This window comes from Excalfactoria chinensis, chromosome 8 (genome assembly GCF_039878825.1).
Source record: "Excalfactoria chinensis isolate bCotChi1 chromosome 8, bCotChi1.hap2, whole genome shotgun sequence".
Lineage (NCBI taxonomy): Eukaryota > Metazoa > Chordata > Aves > Galliformes > Phasianidae > Excalfactoria > Excalfactoria chinensis.
In genome coordinates, this window is record NC_092832.1 from 27254968 (window position 1) to 27276444 (window position 21477).

General features: G+C 45.8%; 1 protein-coding gene across 1 annotated transcript; it reads right to left on the reverse strand.

Annotated features, from left to right (window-relative positions):
• Positions 1-1455: 1455 nt before the first annotated feature.
• On the reverse strand, positions 1456-20254 carry ANKRD13C (ankyrin repeat domain 13C). Its single transcript, XM_072343478.1, has 13 exons — positions 19762-20254; positions 13763-13804; positions 10739-10843; positions 10314-10399; positions 9388-9433; positions 8741-8807; positions 7938-8082; positions 7503-7634; positions 6430-6591; positions 5658-5737; positions 4371-4469; positions 3689-3789; positions 1456-2886 (listed from the first exon to the last, which is right to left on the reverse strand). Exons 1-13 carry the CDS (start codon positions 20117-20119, stop codon positions 2756-2758), a joined length of 1554 nt encoding a protein of 517 aa, XP_072199579.1. The 5' UTR covers positions 20120-20254; the 3' UTR covers positions 1456-2755.
• Between the last annotated feature and the right edge of the window lie 1223 nt (positions 20255-21477).

Genomic DNA, 21477 nt, shown 5'->3' on the forward strand with positions numbered 1-21477 from the left:
GCAAGGCGGAGGGAAACTGATGAAGCTCCGCTCGATCGATCCCGCTACAAAAGGTAGTTCCACATTCCAACCGGGAGACCGCACGCAGCCCCGAGCGGAGCAGCACAGCACAGCCGGCACCGTGTGGGCCGGAACCACAGCGGAGCAGAGCTCCGTACCGACACCTGCTGTGTCAGCGCCCACAGCCCGAGCAGAACACGGATCAGATCAGCAGCCGGCACCGTGCGGGCTCAGCGCTGCTGGAGAAGCTGCCGCAGCCGGCGGTGCCGCTGTGCTGGGATGGAGCAGCGCTGCACAGCTCAGCTGTGCCCCACAGTCACGGTGGGAAGGAACGCCTGGGGTGGAAACACAGCGCGAACGTTGGAAGGGAACGGGCCGAGCAGCGGGTCAGCAGTTCGCACCCAGCGGGGATGGTGCAGGAACCCACCGGCAGGTGCTGAGCTGGAAAGGAGGCGGACGTGCTCAGCGCCTCCAGCTTCAGGCTAAGAAAAGCAGCTGGGTGCGTTTGCTGCGGCAACACGGAGGGACTTCCCAAAACAAAATCCGTGTCCACCCACGGCAGGGCAATCCCAGACACAGCCACCCACTACAAACAGCCTTGGAAACCCTCCGGCCGCAGCTGCCGTATAATCACACAGGTTGAGAGACCAAAACCAGCAGCAGAGCCGCAGCCAGAGGCTGGGAAAGCACCGACGCTGCCTAAACCTCACCACCACAAGTGAGCAGTGCCTCCTCTGCGCACAGAGCTGCACAGACCCTGCCTTCACACACCAGGCTACTCTAGAAATGTTTCTTTGCTCACATCAAATCCACCGTGTCTACGGCTGCTAAATTGCCTCAAAGGCCCAACTCCAGCTATGCGGGCCCCTTCCTACAGCAGCAGCTCTGTGGTACAGTGCAATAGCTGGAGACACAGAAGAACAAGGAATACGCAGCTCCTGCCTTGCGATACTGAGGGGCAAAAAAAGATTCTGACATTCACTTCATGTAGAAACATCTTCCTGTATCTGCTGAAAGTGCTCAGCAGCTCACAGCGCCGTGCAGCACCCAGAGCCGGCCAGCAGCACTGCCCACAGCCACAGCTTGGCATTGGGTGCCTGGAGGACACAGCAGGGGGGATGCTGTGTGTGAGCCCTCCTGCAGGGCAGCACGGATCCCAGCTGAGGTGGGGTCGGTTTGCACCGCAGATGTAAAACACCGCAAGGAATTCATCACTGCTTGGAAGAACGAGTTCCCTCATTCCTACTGAATGTTCAACACCTGCTACCAATACAGCGCTGAATAAGGACCATCGTCCTTTCCCTTTCTCCCTCTTTTCCCTTGGATTCTGAACCGGCGCAGTCAGTCAGCTCAGTACCTCGCTAAGCACCCGTGGCACTTCCTGCAGTGACTCTGGATACTCACCTGCACCGACTGCCATTAGTTTTAACTACAGTGCACAAAGAACATCATTTCCAAAATATTTACATTTTTGTACAGTGACACCACAGCACTTTAATCTAAGTTTCTTAATACAAACAAATAGCACCATTAGCCTCTTGCACAGATTCTTTCTAACAAACCAGACGCTGGATTACTGTCAAATGAGGAGACTGGGACCACTTGGAATGAGAATAAGCTCAAGGAGGCAGAGCTGGGACTCCGATCTATTAAAAGCACTAAGAGGAAGAGAATTCATTTAGAAACATTTCAAGCACTTGCCAACAAAATCCTCCAGAGCGAGCCCTACTCAGAGTGCGCCACAGCTCAACCAGCTTCAAGGACAACCTGCTCTCACACGAAGCCTTGACACTGAACCTACTGTTGTAGGAACTCTCCATGTGCATCCACGCTTCCCAGTGGCTGCCGATGTCGGCCCATTAAGGAGCGAGTCTCCTCAGTGAATGGGAAAGAAGAACAAACAAGGTGCTCCTTTCCAGCTCATGAAGCTCCAAGCACGCCAATCAACAAAGCACCGTGGACACAGCGAGGACTGCCAGGCCAGCCAAAGGGAACTCCTGCTCAGAGCCAATGGAAGGGAAATTAGCAATCAGCCCCGTGAAAAGATAATGCTCCAGAGACACGGATAGCACCAGAACGGGGGCACTGAGGGGCTCCAGGAGGGACCTCGCTCCCTGCAGAGCAAATGCTGTTTCTGAAGTATATTGCAACATGAAAATGCAATCGTTTAATGGTTACAATTTGGTTCATTCAACTACAGAGAACGCATTCCTCCTAATTTACGCTCAACTAACATTCAAATTACTGAACTATACATAATGATACATAGTTTACACTTCTTGAAAACAAAGCTTGAAAGAATATAATATGGTCACCTTAAAGTAGGGTGGATGTTGGAAAGGACTAATATGCAGCTAAGACATTTCAACCCTTATGCTAATGGTCCAAGAGTGCTTTCTGTATCAACAAGAAATGTAAAAAAATTTAAAAACAAATGATAGTCCTCACAGCTGTTCAGTATATTCCCAGGGCCACTGAGGTGTCAGACTACCAGGCTGCAGCACTGCACGTAGAAAAGTGTGAACGACACGTCAGGAGACTTGCTGTCCATCAGGACCTGGGTTAGATGCCCATTACAGTGTCAGTACATCAGTCATCTGATGCACGTTCCCTTTTCCTCTGTTTTAGTAAGTTCGTCCCTTTCCCTTATGACCCACTTCTTTATCTATATCTGTGGGCTATTTGCATCCATTTGCTTTCACTGTGGTACGCTGGTATTGTTGTTTTGTTATTCACCATTAACCTTCCAGTTTAATTAGAGATCAGGAAAACGGCTGGGGTCCTCCTTGTAGTCATCAGGAATGGTGAAGATGGATTCATCAAATTCGTCATAACGGAACTCCTGAAAAGTCACAGTGGCTGTGATGGTGGGAAACACGGGGATATCTAGACAGGAAGCACAACAGCACAGTGAAGATCAGAGAAACAGAAGCTTATCAATAATTGCCAACAGCTATTTAATGATTTTTAAGTTCAGGCCTGCTTATTATGTAGAATGTTGTTTAAGATCTGACACCACGGCAATTCCAAGCTTATAAAGAAATAAGAGGTACTTCAGAACAAAGTTACTTCAGAACACGCTGCAGAACACATAACAACGCGGAAATGAAGGCGCTGCAAACACAGTGATCTGTCAGAATGCAGGTGGTACGAGGTAAGATGACCTTGCAGTGCTGTTGTTTAACCTGCACACAGCTGACCACCGCACAGCTGTCTGCTCACTGCCACTGCAGTCAGAGGGGAAACGGAACAGAAAAGTGCAGGAACCCCTGGGTTGAGATAAGGAGCGTTCAACATGAAAGTTGAGCAAACCCGCAGGTAAAAGTGACCATTTTAAAACAAAAAAGGATATTTTAGAGCAAACATTACATTGAGATCAAATAATTAAGAATTATCCTTGCAATAACTTCCCATCTCATGGCTAAGATCATCCTGTAATGCAAGGAAACTTCATCTTGTCTGCTGCTCTCAGAACGAAGCCCTGCTAGCACCGTTCAGAGCTTCAGATGGTCTCCTTCGAACCAAACGGCCCCTGCAGTAACGCAGCCGTGTTCCCCGACATCCACAGCAACACACTCCGTTATGTAAGGATCCTTTTCCAGAGCTCAGAGCAGCCCTGAGCGCACTGCATGAAGAGGCACAACAGTTTTGCAACACAAAGCCACGGATGTTGTTAGAGCAGCCTTACCTAATTTGACAGGAAAGCCTGGTGGAAGCTTCATTTGAACAAATTCTCTAAGTTTGTTAAAGTGCTTGAAGGGTGCAATTACTTCTAAAACATTCAATAATCTGAAAAGGAGAATGAACATCATCACAAATGGTTTCACAGAACAACCCGGAGAGCAAAGTGATGAAGGGATCTGAAGGGCTACACCATGCCTGCTGCGTGCCTCTGGAGCTCCAACGTCAGCACGGCCACTTTCAGACTGCAGAGACCCACCCTGCATTACTGTGTGATGAACACCAAGCTATGGGACTCTCGCCCTCTCTCTACAAAAGACACTGAAGCATGAAGCCCCACAGCCCCTCCTCCAAAGATGAGGACATTGACACGGTTCTGTATGGATTTAGAGAACAAAACTTCGTGCTGAAACTTGTCAGGGGCAAAAAGGTTTTTGTATTCTGATGAGTTAACGACGCAGCTGATCCAAGCTCAGCTCTCATCACATAAGAGAATGACTTTGCCTTGCCAAGAGCGGGCACACAGGCACGAGCTCTGTAACTGTCACTGTCAGCTTCCTTAACAACATGACTTTGGTCACTGCTTCTGAACTGCTGAAACATCAAAGCTGAACCTCTGCAGAGCTCTGCAGGCAGGCTGGGACACTTGGTACTTCAAGGAACACCCACAGCCAGCGAGTCAGACTTACGATTCGATTCCTAAGGGAAATTCCTGGCTCATTGCTATTGTTGCTTTAAAGGTTTTCTTGCTTTCTTTGCAGACCAGTTCTCTGCCCAAATGAGGAGCCCTGGAACGGGGAAGGGAGAAGGACAAAGCCAGGTTTTAGTTTTAAAGAAAAGAATTAAGACTCGGTCTTGAAAAACTCATTAAAGAACCTCTACAATAAGAGAGGCTGTTCATAGCAAACACGAGCTGATAGCCATCTGAATTTAGATTACTGAGAGCTCTGCTAACCTTGGAGACAAGTCAGAATCAGGGACAAGAAAATAATCTTCAATCAACCCTCCTGTCCCCAGAGGACACAAATGGAAAGCACAGAACCGAAAACAATTCCGTAACAGAACAGACAGGAGGCAACAAATCTTACTGCCCTCCAACCTGAGTATCGAGAAACACACATTTCCCACTGAACACCCTTCTGGTAACTGATGGCTAGATTTCTTCTTATTAAAATAGACATACATGTTCTTCCACGCTGTTCCAGCATAACCTACTTATTATGCTTGGACATTTATTCTATTTCAGACACACAGAATAGGAAACTAGTAAAAAGAATCCAAGTGTTTTTTAGTAAGCCTGTACTGTAATATTATCTTCCCTGGTAACATCTGACTGCAGGATACCCTGTAGCCTCTGCGGACTCACAGCTTCTACCATTTCCTTCTGCCTCCTTCCACATGCAGCAGAGCTGGATAATATTCAAGTCTTGGCAGCAAACTCAACTGCTTGGATCTTTTGCATCCAAAGCCACTAAAAACGAATTGAAAACGTAACTGTCCACTGCACACCTGGAGCAGAGCACAAGCCTGGCCAGTACAAGGAGTTCCGTATGCCACTACATTCCAGAAGTGAGCATTTCTGCTCACTAACTCTCATTAAGTCATAAGCTTTTCCTTTAAATATGGAGAATTAGGCTGCTTATTACCATCATAAGAAAAGATCAGCAAATTACAGAAATGAATTTGGTGGGAAATCTTCCCTTAAAAACATCAGCTAAGAGGTCTGTATTTTCAGCAAGTTGGAAGTCCAAGATGCAGGGGCAGGTACATGCCTACAGACATATTTTTATCAGCAGCGGATGGAATAATCTTCCTTACAGTTTCTTCAGCCTACAGAACATTAAATATCTAGGCAATGAAAAGCAAGATTCCTCTGCTCCTTAGCTACAAACCAAAAAGAACCCACAAATCAGTGGATGCTAAACAAGTGTACCGATCAGCTACGGCTGGCTGCGGAAATAAAACAGACTACTTACTTTCCATTTTCAGCTGATATGTACTCTTCCCATGTAATGGTATTGGGTGATGGTGGAGTGAGGGATTGTCGTCTGACAGGCTGTTCAGAGAAACACATCTTAGCAGTTGATCTTTCTTGACGTTCTCTTACAGTTTTACCATTCAAAAGATGCACTCAGTTTGCAGCTGGAACTTCACATGGCTTTTCTCTCTCTTACTCCTCCCTTCACAGACTCCATTTAGATATCAGGCCTCAAACAGTGCTGTACCCAGAAGCTGGCTGGTGTAGCACATCAGCTCATCATTAATTCAAGTGCCTGAATGGCAAGTAATAAAGCACGAGCTCGTACAGAAATAAATCAGCCCTTCTTAAAAAGGCTTGTCTGCGTGCTCCCAGATGATGTCTGCCTCATTCTGAATAGCTCTCAACTTCATGGTGATAATAACAGGCTTAATCCATTTTAATGAAGCTAAATGAAAACGTAATTGAAAGAAGAACCAGGAAGGGCATTCAAGACAATAAATATTTGGTCTAATGAAATTAAAGTGATTTGCCGCAGCTAAAACATTTCTCATATTAAGAGTCAAATTAAGACTGAAATAGTCAAGAAAAGAACCCTCTCAATTCATGCACTGATCAGCAGAATACACAAACTGATGAGCAGGGATACACTTACAGGCCACAGTACAATTATGATGATCAGAATGGAACAAAAATACTATGTACTAATCTTCCTACATTTATTCTCTCCCAAAACAATTCACGCAGTGAAAAGAATGACGTAAGAATACCTCAAAGTTTTGCTCCATTAAGTTGCCACCTTTACTCAGGCTCTCCATGATAGCTTTATTTCGAAGAATATCCTCCTCACTGAGATGTTCTCTTCTTTTTCTTGATTCTAGCACAAGTCCATTAACCAGGTAGAAATCTGCCAAGAAGTTTCCTACTCTTTCCTAAAAGAAAGGAATTAGACACTGGGGAATCACTGAAGATTAAATAAAACCATTTAAATTCTATATACAAACAATTTAATTGCAGCATGGTGAGTTCAGGACTGAAATGTTTTAATGTAGATTTACACAGCCAACCACGTGAATGATCATGGTGCACTTCCACAGAGAACAGAGTAATTCCCCCAGCAATGGTATTTTGTATCAGTGGAAAGTAAATGAGAAAAGACTGCCTAAAAATCTGAGTGGCCAAGGGAAATCCCACTAACAGCCCCTCCAATAAGTTGTGTTAAATGATAACTTACACACAGAGTATTTTACACACTTATCATATAGATTTCTGATTTCACAAAAGGAAAGAGCTCTGAAAAACCAGCTCAGCAGAAAAGCTGTGGCGAATGGCACTACCTGACATTCAAGTCAATACAAAATCCTTCAGAGCTATCACCAAAAAGCAATTCCCTACATGTAAGGGCAGATGTTTCAGTGTTTTCACACCTGAGAATTTGTGCCTGGAACACTGGAAGCAGCGTGCAAAGCCAACCGTAGCCAGAATGCTTTCATCCTCCTGCACCTCACAGACACAGGGCCACAGAGGGCCTTACATCAATCCTGGGATGACTTTCTGTTACTTATGCAGTTAGCACTAAGTCATTTCCAGCACAGAGATTCTCCACACCCACTTCAGCTGCAGTTGGCTATTTTTTTCCAAGCTACCACTCTCTGGTGCCGGCAGCCCACCAGACACACTCTGTGTCAAACTAGTGACAACTGTGGGGATAGGGGAAGCCATTTTTCTACTCCGTCCAGAACATCGGATCCTTTCACTCCTTTCCTGCCAACCCCATTACAAAACTGCTGTCTAAACTATTTTGCCTCCAGCAGTGCCAGTCTGACGGCTTCCTTCAGCTTACTGTTTTGTCTTCTCGAAAAAGCCATCCCGTCTGGGCACGCGTGAAGGTGATTGATTTGGTTGATAACGTTGCTGAGTAAATATCGCTGCTCATCAAAATGTCAACCTCCTCCTCCGTTTCCATCTCGGATTCCTAGAAGGAAGATTACCAATCACAGCATAGAATTTCACCATCATGATCAGACTTTCTTTTTTCTTTAATAAATAACTTTAAGAAAATGAAAACCAACAGATTTGCATTCTATTTCTCTCTGATTTACCAGACCGCATTAAAAAGCAGGTTTTCCAAATAAAAGCCTATAAGCTGAACAAGAAGTTTGCATTTCTTTGGAGGTTGGCTCCTTCTCAGAGGTGCCCCTTGTTCAGTAAATTCAGACTTGTGATGGGAAGTAAAAGGTGGATGTACTGCACCCCCTGGGCTGAGGCAGACCCTTACCTCATGATGTATTCGCTGGTAAACTTTTTGTTCGTTGTCTAAAACTACAAAAGATTCAGAGGGTGCTGCATCACCATTAAAAATGAAGCTTAAATCCCCTCGTTGGCACTTCATGTCAGTAAAATCTATGAGCGTTGTGTCCAGCCTGGGAAAATACACCAGAACATTAAAAGAAGTTACGTATAAACAGTCATATCTGTTGACTGACAAGCTCTGCTTTCAAGGAGAAGCTTTTGATTACTATTATTATTTATTTATCGGCACAAACAAGTGAAGGTTCACTTCACTTTGAGTCTTCATAGAATATCCCATTATTTAAGCCCGGATATAGAAGTAAAAATTAGGTAAGAAACACTCAGTAGGTTTCATCTAATGTTTATGATGGAGCTGGATGGGGAGTTGGACTAGGGGGCCCTCAGAGGCCTCTAAGGATTCTGGTTCTATGAAAATTTGGTCTATTTTTATTCCAACTTCATGGAAGAAGTGCCATCTATACCTTCATACTGTATTTTTAGCACCCACTATATACACACACACAGTGTTTTCTGAAGAGAAACAGCAGAAGGAAGTGACAGAAATTATGTAGCCAGTATGTGCTACACATCCAGAAATGTAACTACTCCCCGCAACAAGCATCCCCAGCCCCGGAGCTAAGTAGCCCTGGTACAATGTGACTGCAGTTACAAAGAGGACTAAGAAACATTCTCATTTGAAAGGCTTTAGTTACTGCTGTTATTCTTTTCTCTCACCAACAGAAAAAAAATGCTCCTGCTGAGTAAACTCAAACGCAAATCAGTGCTTACCTGATATTTATTCCTTGCTTGTGTATTTTACATGCATCAGAAGGCAGAATTCGGGAAAGTAAAGGCACTAGAAGTAGGCAGAGATGTTGGACAGTTAGAACAATGAGGTTTCTCTATAAGGTACTTTGAGTGAAACTGCACCCCACCTTCAACTTCAACGTGTTGTACTATAAGAATACAGCATATCCATTTTCCATCATGACCTCAATGCACGCACGCTAACATCATGCTTGTCGTAACTGCAGAACGTTGTACAGAATGTCTTCAGCATCAAAACAAAACTGCAAATGTCCTCATTTTAAACAAACTAAACCATTTATAAATTCTAGTAATTTCTGTTTGGAATTTTAACTCTGCAGTTGGATATTTCATTTAAATATTATGCCAGCTGGAAGCCCAGCTACAACTAAAGCAGAACACAGACAATCGGAAGACAAATCCAAAGCACTAAGGTTTAAAACCTGAAGAATGTTAAAGTACCAGAAGAACTGAGAACCAGCCCAGCGTTACGAGCTGGATATCTGAGACTGCTTTTAAAAAGCACCATTTACTGCACAGCAATAAGAACAAATTTCAGCTTGAGAGAACAGGTGTGTGGAAGACTGATAATATTATCTCCCAATGGAAAGGGATAAGCAGTCACTTACCCCAACTTTGAAAATCCCAGTGAAGCTCTAGATAGAAGTCACCTAGCTGAGATGAAAAGAACATATTCACATTTTGGTCAACTGGAAAATCTGCTGAAAGTTTGGCAGTTTGTGTATTGCCAAAAAAACACCTTTTCCCCCCTTTGTTGTTAGTAGTCAAACTTAAACTGAAATTAAACATTTCTGAAGCTTCAGCAATAGCAGAACCAGTAATGCTAAATGTGTGCTTCGTTTAAGGTACCAACCTTTAGTGAATTTTTTGGAAGTTACACAGCTATTAAGCTGTGAATAAAACATACATTGTAAACCCCAACTTTAAAAGCCTGCAGAGCATTTTGTTTGCTTTGACTGACCGCATCCCATCACACCAAATTGCATTCTGTCTGAACCAATGGATCAGGCTTCAGCTACCGGTATCCACATACACAAATTCCAGTTTATACTCTAGAAACACACTCCCAGTTGTCAATACTGACAGTTCTTTTACTGCACTCAAGAAAAACTGTCTGCTCATGCAGATGGAGAGCTAAACTTACTAAAAAGTCCCTTTCCTTACCAAGCATTAAGCAAAGAAACAAAAAAAACCATCATTTGTGATGGGTGACAGGACATAACGGCAACTTCTTCACCAAAATGAGATTGAAAGAAGCCATAAAAATCCAACGAAACAAGCACAGATTAAAAACACTTTCTGTGACTTTCAGGCTGAAAAGATGATGGGGAGGTCTCGCTTTTTTCTGACTGCATTCCTAGAATTTGAGGAGGGAGCATCTCAGGAACGCACACGGTTCTGTGAGCCCTTGAAATGCGCAAAAAGCTTTTTTGCTTTTTTCAGCTTGCTAAAGCATCCTCACCTTATGAACAAAAGCTACTGGTTTCTATCATAATCTGCTTTTTGCCAACAAAGCTGCATTCCATTCACCTACCTCTTTCAGGGCTTTTAATAATCGAGGTCGCTTTTCCTCAACACTTTCCCTGGACTGCTGCTTAAGCTTCCGCAGGAGTGCTGTAACTGAGCAGAGGTTAAACGTAGGGTAACACGGTGCTGCGTGGATAACTGCAGCTTATTGCTGGCATGCAACAGAGTTTTAAAAAATGGAAAATAATTGATGTTAATACAGCATTTCATCAGGCTTTGGAGTAACGCACTTCAAGTTACAGTAATTATAAATAACTCAGTATGATCACGGTAGGAAGAAAAGCTTCAGAAACTGCTTATAATAGAAAGTATTTGATTATGTCAAGATATTAACTAATGCATGTACACGCGTGTGAAAACAGCCGTGGGTATGTATGTATATTGCTGAGTGTGAGCCTGGGGATACAGGAAATTCTTCAGCAATGCTCTTACTCATTTGCCTGTCTCCATAGCTGATGGCTTCTGCAAGAGGGCTCCATCCCTGAGCATTTTTCACCTTTACTGGAGCGTTGTGGGCTAAAAGCAAGTGGGCACATTCTGTAACAAAGCAGCAAAAATGACTTTCAGAAATCATAATAAGTATTGCAATTAAGTAATTTGTGATAGAGGAAACAATAATAAAACACAGCTAGTGGACATTCAATGTATTAAACACCATCACAACACATATCCTAATTATGAACTCAAGTATAAATAAATTTTGAAAAGGTTTGTGGAATTATTTATGGCATTTTCCTATTAAATATAAGCACATAATTGGCAATCAACAACCAACTGCATTACCACTGAAAAACATCTTATGCTTTTTATACATTGCTTTTTATAAAGGTGTATGTTGCATATACACATACACTCCTCTACATATAAAAGATTTTAAATGCTTGTTAAATCATCCCTCTCTGTGTAATGTCTCTCCCTCTGAAGTGTTAGAACATGTGCATAACATGCTGTGCAACAACAACGGTTCTCCTGGGACTAACAGAGTGCACAGATAAAGCACAGCACACCACTCGTGGGCCTTTGCTCCAGCAGCACAGAGCTCCACTTGCCATGCACTACATTGTTTGCCCACACATCAATAACAGCACGCCTTGATGCTTTCCTGGCCTCTTGGCACGCGTGTGCTGTGCTAACAGAGCGCACCAACATCCCATAAACACCACACCAGTTCTTAGCGTAGTCTCAGCTCAACTTGCACTTCCTTCTCGAAGGATAAAAGCTGAAGACAGAATTAGCAGCAGCCCTTAAAATTCAGGAGAGAAGATATCTTTCAGTATTTCTATGTTTTTAATAAGCTGTCCTCATTTTAAATGGTTCTTTCATTTCTAACTATGGAAAGCTTCCTCTCCACAGCTCATTAAAATCAACCTGACCCATCTGCAGATGATACAGCAGCATCGAGCAGGAGCTGTAGGCAAAAGAAACATCTCATTATGAGTAGGATGGGCAGGAATTGCAGATAGAGGGACTTCCTGATTCTTTGCCTACAGGTGTTACAGGAAACCTTACCAGTCACTCAAGACGCAAAAGTCATGAGTCAGTGGAAAACGTGGTGTTAGGAAAGGAAGAGATGCTTTACTGGTGAGTACGCTGCCCTTTGTGGTAAACAAACAAAAGCCCTAAGCACTCGGTCCAGAAACACGCAGAGATATCTCCTGCAGTTGCTCAAACTGTGCCTAACGCAATGACAACACTCACACGGAACGGAACGGGCATTTACCAGCCAGATCCCATTTCCAGTTAAACAAACAGGATGTCAGTTCACCCTGCAATTCACCAAAGCCTGGCTGCAGTGCTGTTATATGCACCTGTGCAGTACGTATGCATCACACCCAGAAAGAAAAGCTGACCTTCAGCACTAGTGAGACAGGCTGACATGGCAGCAAAAGACCTGGGGTTCTCGGAGGACCAAAGACCAAGCAGGAGTGAAAGTCTAAACAGTAAAACCAGGTACTGTTCTTGACATCATATGAGAACAGTCCTGCTCCAGCCAAGCTGCATAAAGGCTTACCATAAATATCCCAAGTAATTAAGGGCTTTACACGCGGGATGGCTGACTAAGAAGCCAAGAGGTGAACTACAAAGCGAGATCTCAAATAGGCAGTCAAAGAAAAAAGAAGTAAGGGGAAGAACTGCTCCTCTCCTTGCTGTGCTATATGCCACAATAATCAAGCAATTTGACAGCACTGAACAGTAAGGCATTTCATCCCAGAGCTGAAACACAAAATAACCACAGCTCAAGAGAACAGGTATTCAACTGTACCGAACTAAGGGTGATAAATCCTTTTCTATCACTTGGTATCAAAAGAAGCATCTTTGATCAAAACCATTTGTACTCTGGTGATGTGATACCGCTGCAGTTGACAACAGCCCAGCTACAGAGCAGTACCACACACCAGGTGCAGGACTCACACAGCCTGACAAAACCAAGGCATTATTTCTCTTGTTTCAGTAGCAAAAAAGAATTCTACTGTCATGGAGACTTAATCATATTCCAAGTTGTTTTTTCCCCAGCCTTGAAATATGCCTATTTCAAAGCTTTCTATTTCAAGTAGAAATGTGAATCCTTTGCCTTAAAATACCGCTGTAAAAAAAAGAAAAAAGGTCCCCCAGGGATATCTGAAAAGGTGACAGCCATCACGGAACAACAGGCAGCACAGCCTGCTGGGCTGCCCTGGATCCTGCAGAGAGCAGCCAGTCCTGGAGCACAAAGAAGCAGAAATCTGTATCAGGTGAAGAAAGGAGCGTGCCAAAGGCAGCAAAGTGATCGCGTTTCAATTCCCGGAGTCACGTTATTCTAGCAAATATTTCCACGTGTAATGGAGAAAAAGCTAACAGGGGTTGTTCAAGACTTCAAATGAGCACAGTAACAACCACAGCACAACTATGAACCAGGAAAGCAATGAAGAAAAAGGGCACCATCACACAAACAGGAATCAATGCCTTCTGTTAATGGCATTAAAACACAGATCTGCCTGGACAAAGATCCCTGCCTGGACAAAGATCCCTGCCTACCCAGACTGAGCGTGTCCCATCCTTGGTTGGACACCACGGAGGACACAGGCACAAATGTGTTTGCCTTCACTGCTGAAAGCTGTTTCTTGTTTCTCAGTCTTCTACGATATTCCAAGTCCTCCCAGCTCTGCAATAAGACAGAAGCTGGTTCTTGTTCCAGGCTCACGAAGGAGTCCAGCTGTCAGAACTCCTCTGCCATCCTCTCCTTCCATCACAGCCCTCCACCTGCATGGCTCCCTGACTTGGGCCTATCAGGCAGCCCTAACTGCTTTGCAGACTTTTCTCTTTCACATCTGAGCAGCCTCTACTTTGCAGCAAACCTCAGCTTCCAACAACTCTGAAACACAAGATCACGTTCAGAAAAACCGAATGGCATTTTTTACTCTTGCCTCTAAGACCCCAGGACAACTTAAGTGCAACAAAACGGATGGTTTTACCAACCTTTATGTCCCAACATCACAGCAAGATGCAAAGGAGTGTTTCCTAAAATAAAAAGGAAAAAAAAAAGAAAGAGATTAGATCCAACATAACAGAATTCATTGCAGCTCCTTCAGGAGTTGGGACACACAGCTCCAACGCTGTAAATAAACTATATAGCCTAAGGAAGGAGCAGGTACAGACACACCAGAGCAATTTCTAAGCAAGTGCAGCATACAGTTATTTTCTTGTGCTTGTTAAATTAAATATAGCTGAAACATTTCACGGGCCAGCAGGGCTTCATAATTATACCTTGAATTACACCTACTCCAGCCAAAGTGGTGCAATTATATTTTCAAGAAGGCAATAACCCAAAGCTCTGCACTCATGGTCTGCAAAGTATGATATTTTATAAAGAATGACATATCTAGGGTAAAAGCTCCTCACAGATATGATACCTATTAAAGTTTTAGGAGCATATTTTATGAATTTTTCAAAGACCGAGTATAAAACTTTTACTAATCCAGCAACGGACACATTGCAGAATAAGAGTCATTTCCCTAAAGGAAAACCAACCATCCACCACCAGCATCTGATTACTTCAATGCCATGTTTCCAAAGAAAGCTTTGCAGGCTGTTAGCAGATATTAAAAACAAGGCTGTTTTCCTGGCTGTAGGTGACCCATTTTATACTTCCCAGATATGACAGTCAGGCACAGAGAGCTGTTTTTCTGTATTATTGCTGCTACCAGAATTCTGATACATTTTATTCTGGGGTCCCAAGGGAATGGGACTCTTCCATCTCAATGTATCACTGCGTATGTGCAAACGTTTTCTAGCACAGTTAAGAAAAGCTTCTTGTAGAGAAATTTCTCCTGCAATTAAAACAGATGATTTTAGATGCATTTTACAGCATCATGTTAGCAATAAGCACTTGCTGCGTGCCAAGGATGACGCACTGCACATCCAAAGATGCAATCCAAACCATTCATAGATTGCTGTACGAAGCAGTTACCAACACACCACGGTATCGTGGAATCTCTCAAGATAGGCAAGCAGTCAAAGTCAGAGTTGTAAGTGCTTTTCAATTAGCTATCCAAAAAAAGAAGCCAACAACAAAAAACAATAGCAAAAACAAACCACACCTTTCAGACAGCGCATAAGAAAAGCCAGACAGCTCCAGTACCGAAAATGGCTTGGCATATTGGGAAGAAACAACAAAATGAAAGTTAACCAAGCGTTTGGCAGCCTTCCTGAGAAACGGGCTGAACCTTTCAGCTGATAAAAGGGAAATGCAGTTGTGCAATATTGCAGCATTTCAAAACTCTGCTGGACAAGGTTCTGAGCCGCCTGAGCCAACTTTGGTGCTGCCTTTTAGTGCAGGATGCTGCACTACATCACCTCCAGATGCTCTTCCAGCACAGCTTTTACTTTGATACTTCACACCAAGAAGCATGCAATTCAAAAACTGAACAGGAAACTTGCAGACAAGGTGGGGTAGGAAAAGAAGCACACAGAGCAGCAGCCATTGCAATAATTGAGAAAGCACAGACATCAGAATCTATCAATTCCAGAATGAAAAATAAAAACCTATTTGTGAGGGAGATGAAAAGAATACGCTCCTTGCTGGTCCTTAACCAGTGGGACTCTAGCAAAGAGGAGTCTAAGGTTTTACTGACATCTCTGAGATGAAACAAGATTTGCTGCAGCACCGCTGGGAGAGGTAAAACCTCGGGGAAGGGAGAAGGAAAGCAAGGTAAGCACAAAGGAGTGGGCCATTGTGGAAACACTGCCATTCCTATGGCACTCTGGATCGGTCCAGCCTTTCATCACTGCCCAGGATCAGTCCTTATCAGACATCACTGGATGCAGAACAGCCACACGCCCACACACCTTTCATTCCAGCACAGATCCATTGCTACTTCATGGGAGTCAGGCACGCACATACATTTGTGGGCCTAGGCCTGGAAATAGAGTATCTGTCTCGCTCCCAGATCCTCTCCCCAAATGTTTGCCATCTCAGCAGGAACTGATAGGCAAAGCCAGCTTTGGCACATTCAAAAACAAACACAGAGTAGCATCTTGCTGTTCCATCACTAATGGTCCGTCCCAACATCTGATAAATCTGTAGAGCTGTTGATGGTCTTTGAGCCAAACAAAATGAGTTCTCCCAGCAGCAAAGTTAAGTCTGAGCTATCAAATAAGCCACTCAAACTATTTCAGGTTGGATGCCACAACACAAAGAAATGATGCTGAGGAATTACTCAGCACACAGAATGCCTCTGCAATCTTCAGCATCTCTGCTCCAAGAGGAGGGAGGAGAAGAGCCATCCAAACAGAAAGATTCCTTGTTTGCCCGACCAGTCTTGTGTGCAGGCAAGCATTCATTCTGCATGGGAAAACTGAGGGAGAGCAAAGGTCTCAGGACAGATGTGCCCAGTGCTGCCACAGCAGGCCATCCAGCGCTGGTCACCCAACACCCCCACACAGAGGCAGCAGTGCTGACTGAGCTCAGAAGTGGGCAATAGCCAAAATCTTCCCAGAGGTTTCATCTCAGAAGCCCGGCTGGCCAGCAGGCTCACCACGGCACCTCACTGCTCCTATTCCAGGAAAGCTGGGGATCTAGAACTGTAAATACGGCCCCAGCAGCTGCGAGGGCAGAGCCACACGATTACACTTCCTCTAGCACTCAAGACTCATGAATTAAGTAGCACCAGCATTTACAGGACTCAAGCGAAACTGTCCCACTGAATTCTATAGTGCTACAACCTCCAGCTCTGTCAACCCTAGAATATAAACCACAAATCATGTCTAGTTGCTTAAGCATGGCAACAACAGCGGAGGCTCTAGACCAGTTCCTACCTAGAACATACAGACTAAGTCCAGTTAAAATTATTCTGATGGAAAAAAAGCTTTTAACACTGTCTGCCAGAACAGGCATGAGGGCAGGAGCGGGGAGTTCCACTTCTTACAGCTGGAAGGATGGCTGTAGCAGCTCGAGGTGTTCTGTGAACTACAGCATAACACAACAGCAGCTGCCAGGAACACACGTGGCTTTGCATGGCACAGCTTCTGGTAAGACAAAAGAGGATGCAGCTTCACTGTGATACTGTTTACCTCCATGATCGAGCTGTAATTATTTACAGTGCCCTTCTTATTAAGAGGTTGACATACACTTTTGATGACTTCACTGTAACTTAACAGTAATTTGATGTGACTGTTTCCAGACTTACCACACTATGCACATGGGTACACTTGAACAGTTGCAACCAAATTCCTTCTCCTTTAGGTTTCCTTTTTGACAACAGCTTGATTCACCTTAGAAGCAAATCTCACTTATCCTTTCCATTCTACAGAAGGTTTCTTCAGTGTTAATAGCTTTGGAAACCAGCATTCGTATTTCCCTGCCCCAGTTTAGGCTGAGTAGCCTACAGGGTCTTAACCTGAGATAGCAGTGATACAGCAGTGCCTGAAGTCCAGCAGGTCTGCAGCCAGGCCACACAACAAAATCACCACTACTTCCCCAATGAAAGGTCAGAAGTTACACACACACTTGTAGACCTGGCACGCCTATGAGGCAGCCGAATGCTTTCTGGTAGTAATTCATCAAGATTTGTCAATTTCAGAAACAACTCCTTTCTTCTAAAATGTTTAAGCTTTTAAAGGTGTGTTACGGCAAAAGTAAAAGTAATCGAAAACATACATGAGCTTCTGCCTTTCAGAATAACGATGCTTTTTCCTGAGGTTAATTCCGAGTGCAGCCTGGCTAGCTCTCATTAACACAGCCAGCATTTGTCTTATCAGAACACCACAAGTTCAACGTTCTACAGGACGTGGCTTTTCCACTTAACCGCTCACTAAAAATGGAACTCAATTATAAATAGTGATTGTTTCTAGAAGTTCTTCCTCCTCTCTGTCACTTCCTTATCATGCCCTAGGATTCTTCAGGCTTACTCCTGACTATAATTGTAAGCTGAAGTTATCTACCCCAAATAACTCACCATGCAAATATGTAAACAAGCGACAGATGGATTCAAGCAGGAAGAAAACAATAACAAGGAAGTAACAGTCAGGCCTTTGGTATGTCAAGGCATCCAGGGTTTGGTTTCGCTGTTGGTTTCAGGTTTTGTTTTGGATTGGTTTGGGTTTTTTTGTTGGATTTTTGTTGGATTGGTTTGTTTTTCCAAAAATGTAAGGGCAAAAGAACAGCAAAAGTAAAAACCTGGAGGAAGATGGGAGAGAAATCCACACTGTTCCTATTGTGAGCAGCAGTGAAAATGAAGTTCATTCTATACATATATACTATAAATTGTACATAAACATACATAAAAGATGGTACCAACATTCAGCAAAGATAGGTGATGAAGTGCCTTCAAGTCCAGACGCTAAGCTCACAGCAATGAGTTCTTTATAGGAACCGGAAGAGATGTCGGGAAAAAGGCAGCAGAAGGCAGACGGGGGGGAAGGTTTCTTTCCAAGCCTGTTGCTTTCATTCTACCAGACTTTGCTGCAACTCTTGGAATGAGGATGACAGGATAAATATATCTGTAGCTATATTTATAGCGGGCTACTTAGAAAAATGTTATGACAGTTGTAAGAAATGCTCCTTCCTAACTCAGCTGAGGAAACTGAGCCGTGAGCTACTCCAGCACACACCAGCTTGTGTTTCAGTGCATTATATTATCATGGAGATAGCTTTAAATTTCTAATTATGTTATCCTTCCCCTTGTATCAATGCTAAGATTGCCCTGTATTACTATTTGGTTTTATTCTACACAACACAATTAAGTAAAACAAAGGGAACACTTATCTCATCATCAGAAGAAGAGAGTAACTCTACCCTTTAATCACACCTTGCCCAGACACCGCACGCAGTGTGACTTACACTCTCCTGCAGAAACGTATCATCTTACTCTGGAAAAAGGCAGGAAACACACAGACAGAAGCCAACCATGCAACGTCAGCTGACTTGACAGGCCACCTTCTTTGATAATGTAAAACATTCCCCAAATTAAACCTATCGTTTTAAAGTGCCCTATCGAGGCTTTGAACAGTTACACATTTTGAAGCAACCGGAGGCTCATTTTTCCACTCTGCTACTGCTGTTTCTCTGTCCAAAGAAAGAAGGAGAAGCAGATGATGACTTTTTGCCTCTTTCAAGCCCCCAAACTATACCTATACATATATATTATAAATTTCTGCTTAAGCTGGGAAAATCCCAAAGATAACCAGCCCAAGGAGGCACTCCCGAGTGTCCCCTAAGCCCTGCCGGCCATAAAAGCAAACAGATGACAGTTCACACGCTCCAAAAAAGAAAGAAAAAGAAAAGCGTTCTCGCAACAAATGCATCTTCAGGTCTGAAGCAAGACTTTGAAAGAGGAAGTTCTTCCAGAACAACGCAAGCAGTAGGAAAGCACTCCTTGCTATTAGTGAAACCCCAGTGACAGGAGGTACGGCCACACTGCCCCGCACAAAGCACTCATTACAACTCCCAGCGCTGCTAACTACTCGAACCTCAGGGAAGATAAATGCACAGCAATTAAAAATAGAACCATTTGGGTTGGAAAAGCCCTCTGAGCTCCCCGACCCACCCCCAGACCAACCCTCTGCACCCACTGCCCACATCCCCCAGTTCCACATCCCCCAGTTCCAAACACCCCCAGGGATGTGACCCCCCACCTGGGCAGCTGTGCCGTGCATCACCACAGCCTGCGCCTCACGACCTGCTTTACAACGGAACAGATGAGAGCTGGAGCTAAGCAGAAATGAGACACCAAGGGCTGATGAAACTCTCCAACCATGACAGATGAAGGGAAAAAGCAGCTCTCGCAAAGCAGAACGGACACCGTACGGATCAGGCAGTGCTGCTGGGCCTGGTGAGCCCCGCGGGTCCGGCCCGGGCTCCTGAGGCAGCTCGGCGTGGAGGGGGAAGGAAGGGAAGAAGGCAGGTAGGGAGGCAGGCAGGCAGGGAGGGGGCACGGTCCGCTCCCACGAGCCCCGACCCGGCCTCGCCCGCCGCTCACCGTGGCTGTCCTTCTGGCCGATGCCCTGCGTGCGGATGAGCGCCGACAGCCGCCTCACGTCCCCCTTGAAGACGCACTCGTGCACGGGGAAGTGCGCGGGGCACCGCTCGGCCTCCGCGCTCGGGCCCGTCCCGCCGCCCGCCGGGCCTCCCTTCAGCGGCAGCCGCTGGTGGTGGTGGTGGTTGCTGAAGATGCGGTGCCCCCCGGCCCGGCCACCTTTGCCGCTGCTCCCGCGCCCCCCGGTGAACACGGCTCCGGGCGCGGCGGCCGCCTCCTCCTCGCCGGGCCCCAGCAGGTCCCCGTCCTCCTTGCTGGGCTTGTGGTCCCTGCGCAGCGAGCGCAGCTTCTCGCCGGTCATCGCCGGCGGCGAGGGGGGCCCCCGCCGGGAGACTGGCCGCGGCCGCGGAGGGACGAGGCGCTCAGAGCCGCGGCGGCGAGTCCCGTCCCGTCCGCATCCCCCGCCTCAAACAGCCGCGGCGCTCAGCAGCCCGACGCCCGCCCACCTCCGGATGGTGCCTCCCGCCCGCGGGGGCCGCTCAACGGCCCGGCAACGCCACCATCTTGGCCGGCCGCTCCCGCGAGAGGCGCGTGGCGGGGCGAGACTTGGCGACACCGCGAGACGGCAGCGGGACGCCGCCCCGATGCGAGCGGGAGGGCCGGGCGGGGCGGGCCGGGTGCGGAGCGGGGATCCCTGCCGGGTTGGCGGCAGAGCGGGCGGGCCGGATGGGAAAGGCTTCGGAGCGCGTCCTGCCCAACGAGCGCGTCTCCTGGTGCGCGCTGCTCCGCGGCCATGGAACAGCACGGGGGCGGCGATGGAGCATCCGTAGCTCTGGTCAGCAGGGCCTCAGCGCCTCCGCGTGAACAGCTCCCTCACGTCTGACCTAAATCTCCTTCAGCTCAAAGCCGTTCCCCCTTGTCCTATCTACCCACGTACAAAGTCATCCTCCAACTGCTTATCAGCTCCCTGCAAGTACCGCCGGCAGCAACGAGCTCTCTCTGGAGCCTTCAGGCTAAATAAGCCCGGCTCCCTCAGCTACAGACCGATTCCGGCCCGGCTGTGAGGCAGCAAGCTGGCTCAGCGATGGCTTGGTTAGAAGCTGAGTTGGACAGCCGTGTCTCTGCTGCCTGACAGAGGTGCACACAAACCATGCAATGCTGCAATAAACTGAGCAGCCGATGGTGGCTGCTGGTTACAAAAGCTCAAAGGGCTTTGTTCACATTGCCATCAATGCACGGTGCTTCTGTGAATCCTCTTGGGAAACAAGAGAACGAAATGGGCTGCTAACGCTGTCCTGAACAAAACGTGACTCAGAATAATTCTAGGAGATAAGAACAACTAAATGCGATTTCTGTACCTGTGTTGTCAGTGACGGCACAACCGCTTCTGGCGTGGCTATTTATGATTGCAGCAAGGAATTTTACATAAGTAAACATATCCCTTCATTCTATAGCCCCTTGTTGTTCTCTCCTTAAGATCTGTCTGGCTTTCCTTACTCTTAGAGGAAATGAAATCCGTTTATGGGCAGGATTGCAGAGGCTGGTGCTGTCGGTGCTGGTATGTGTTTGCTGTTGGCAATTCTGTCTCTGTTCTCCAGTGCAGCACAAGGGGCCGTTTGCTTATACAGTTGCTCTTGTGGGGGAGGTGTGCTAGCTCAGGTTTTGGCTGCTGCTTCCTAAGCGCTGGAAGCTTCAGGTTGCACTTCTAATTACTGGAGG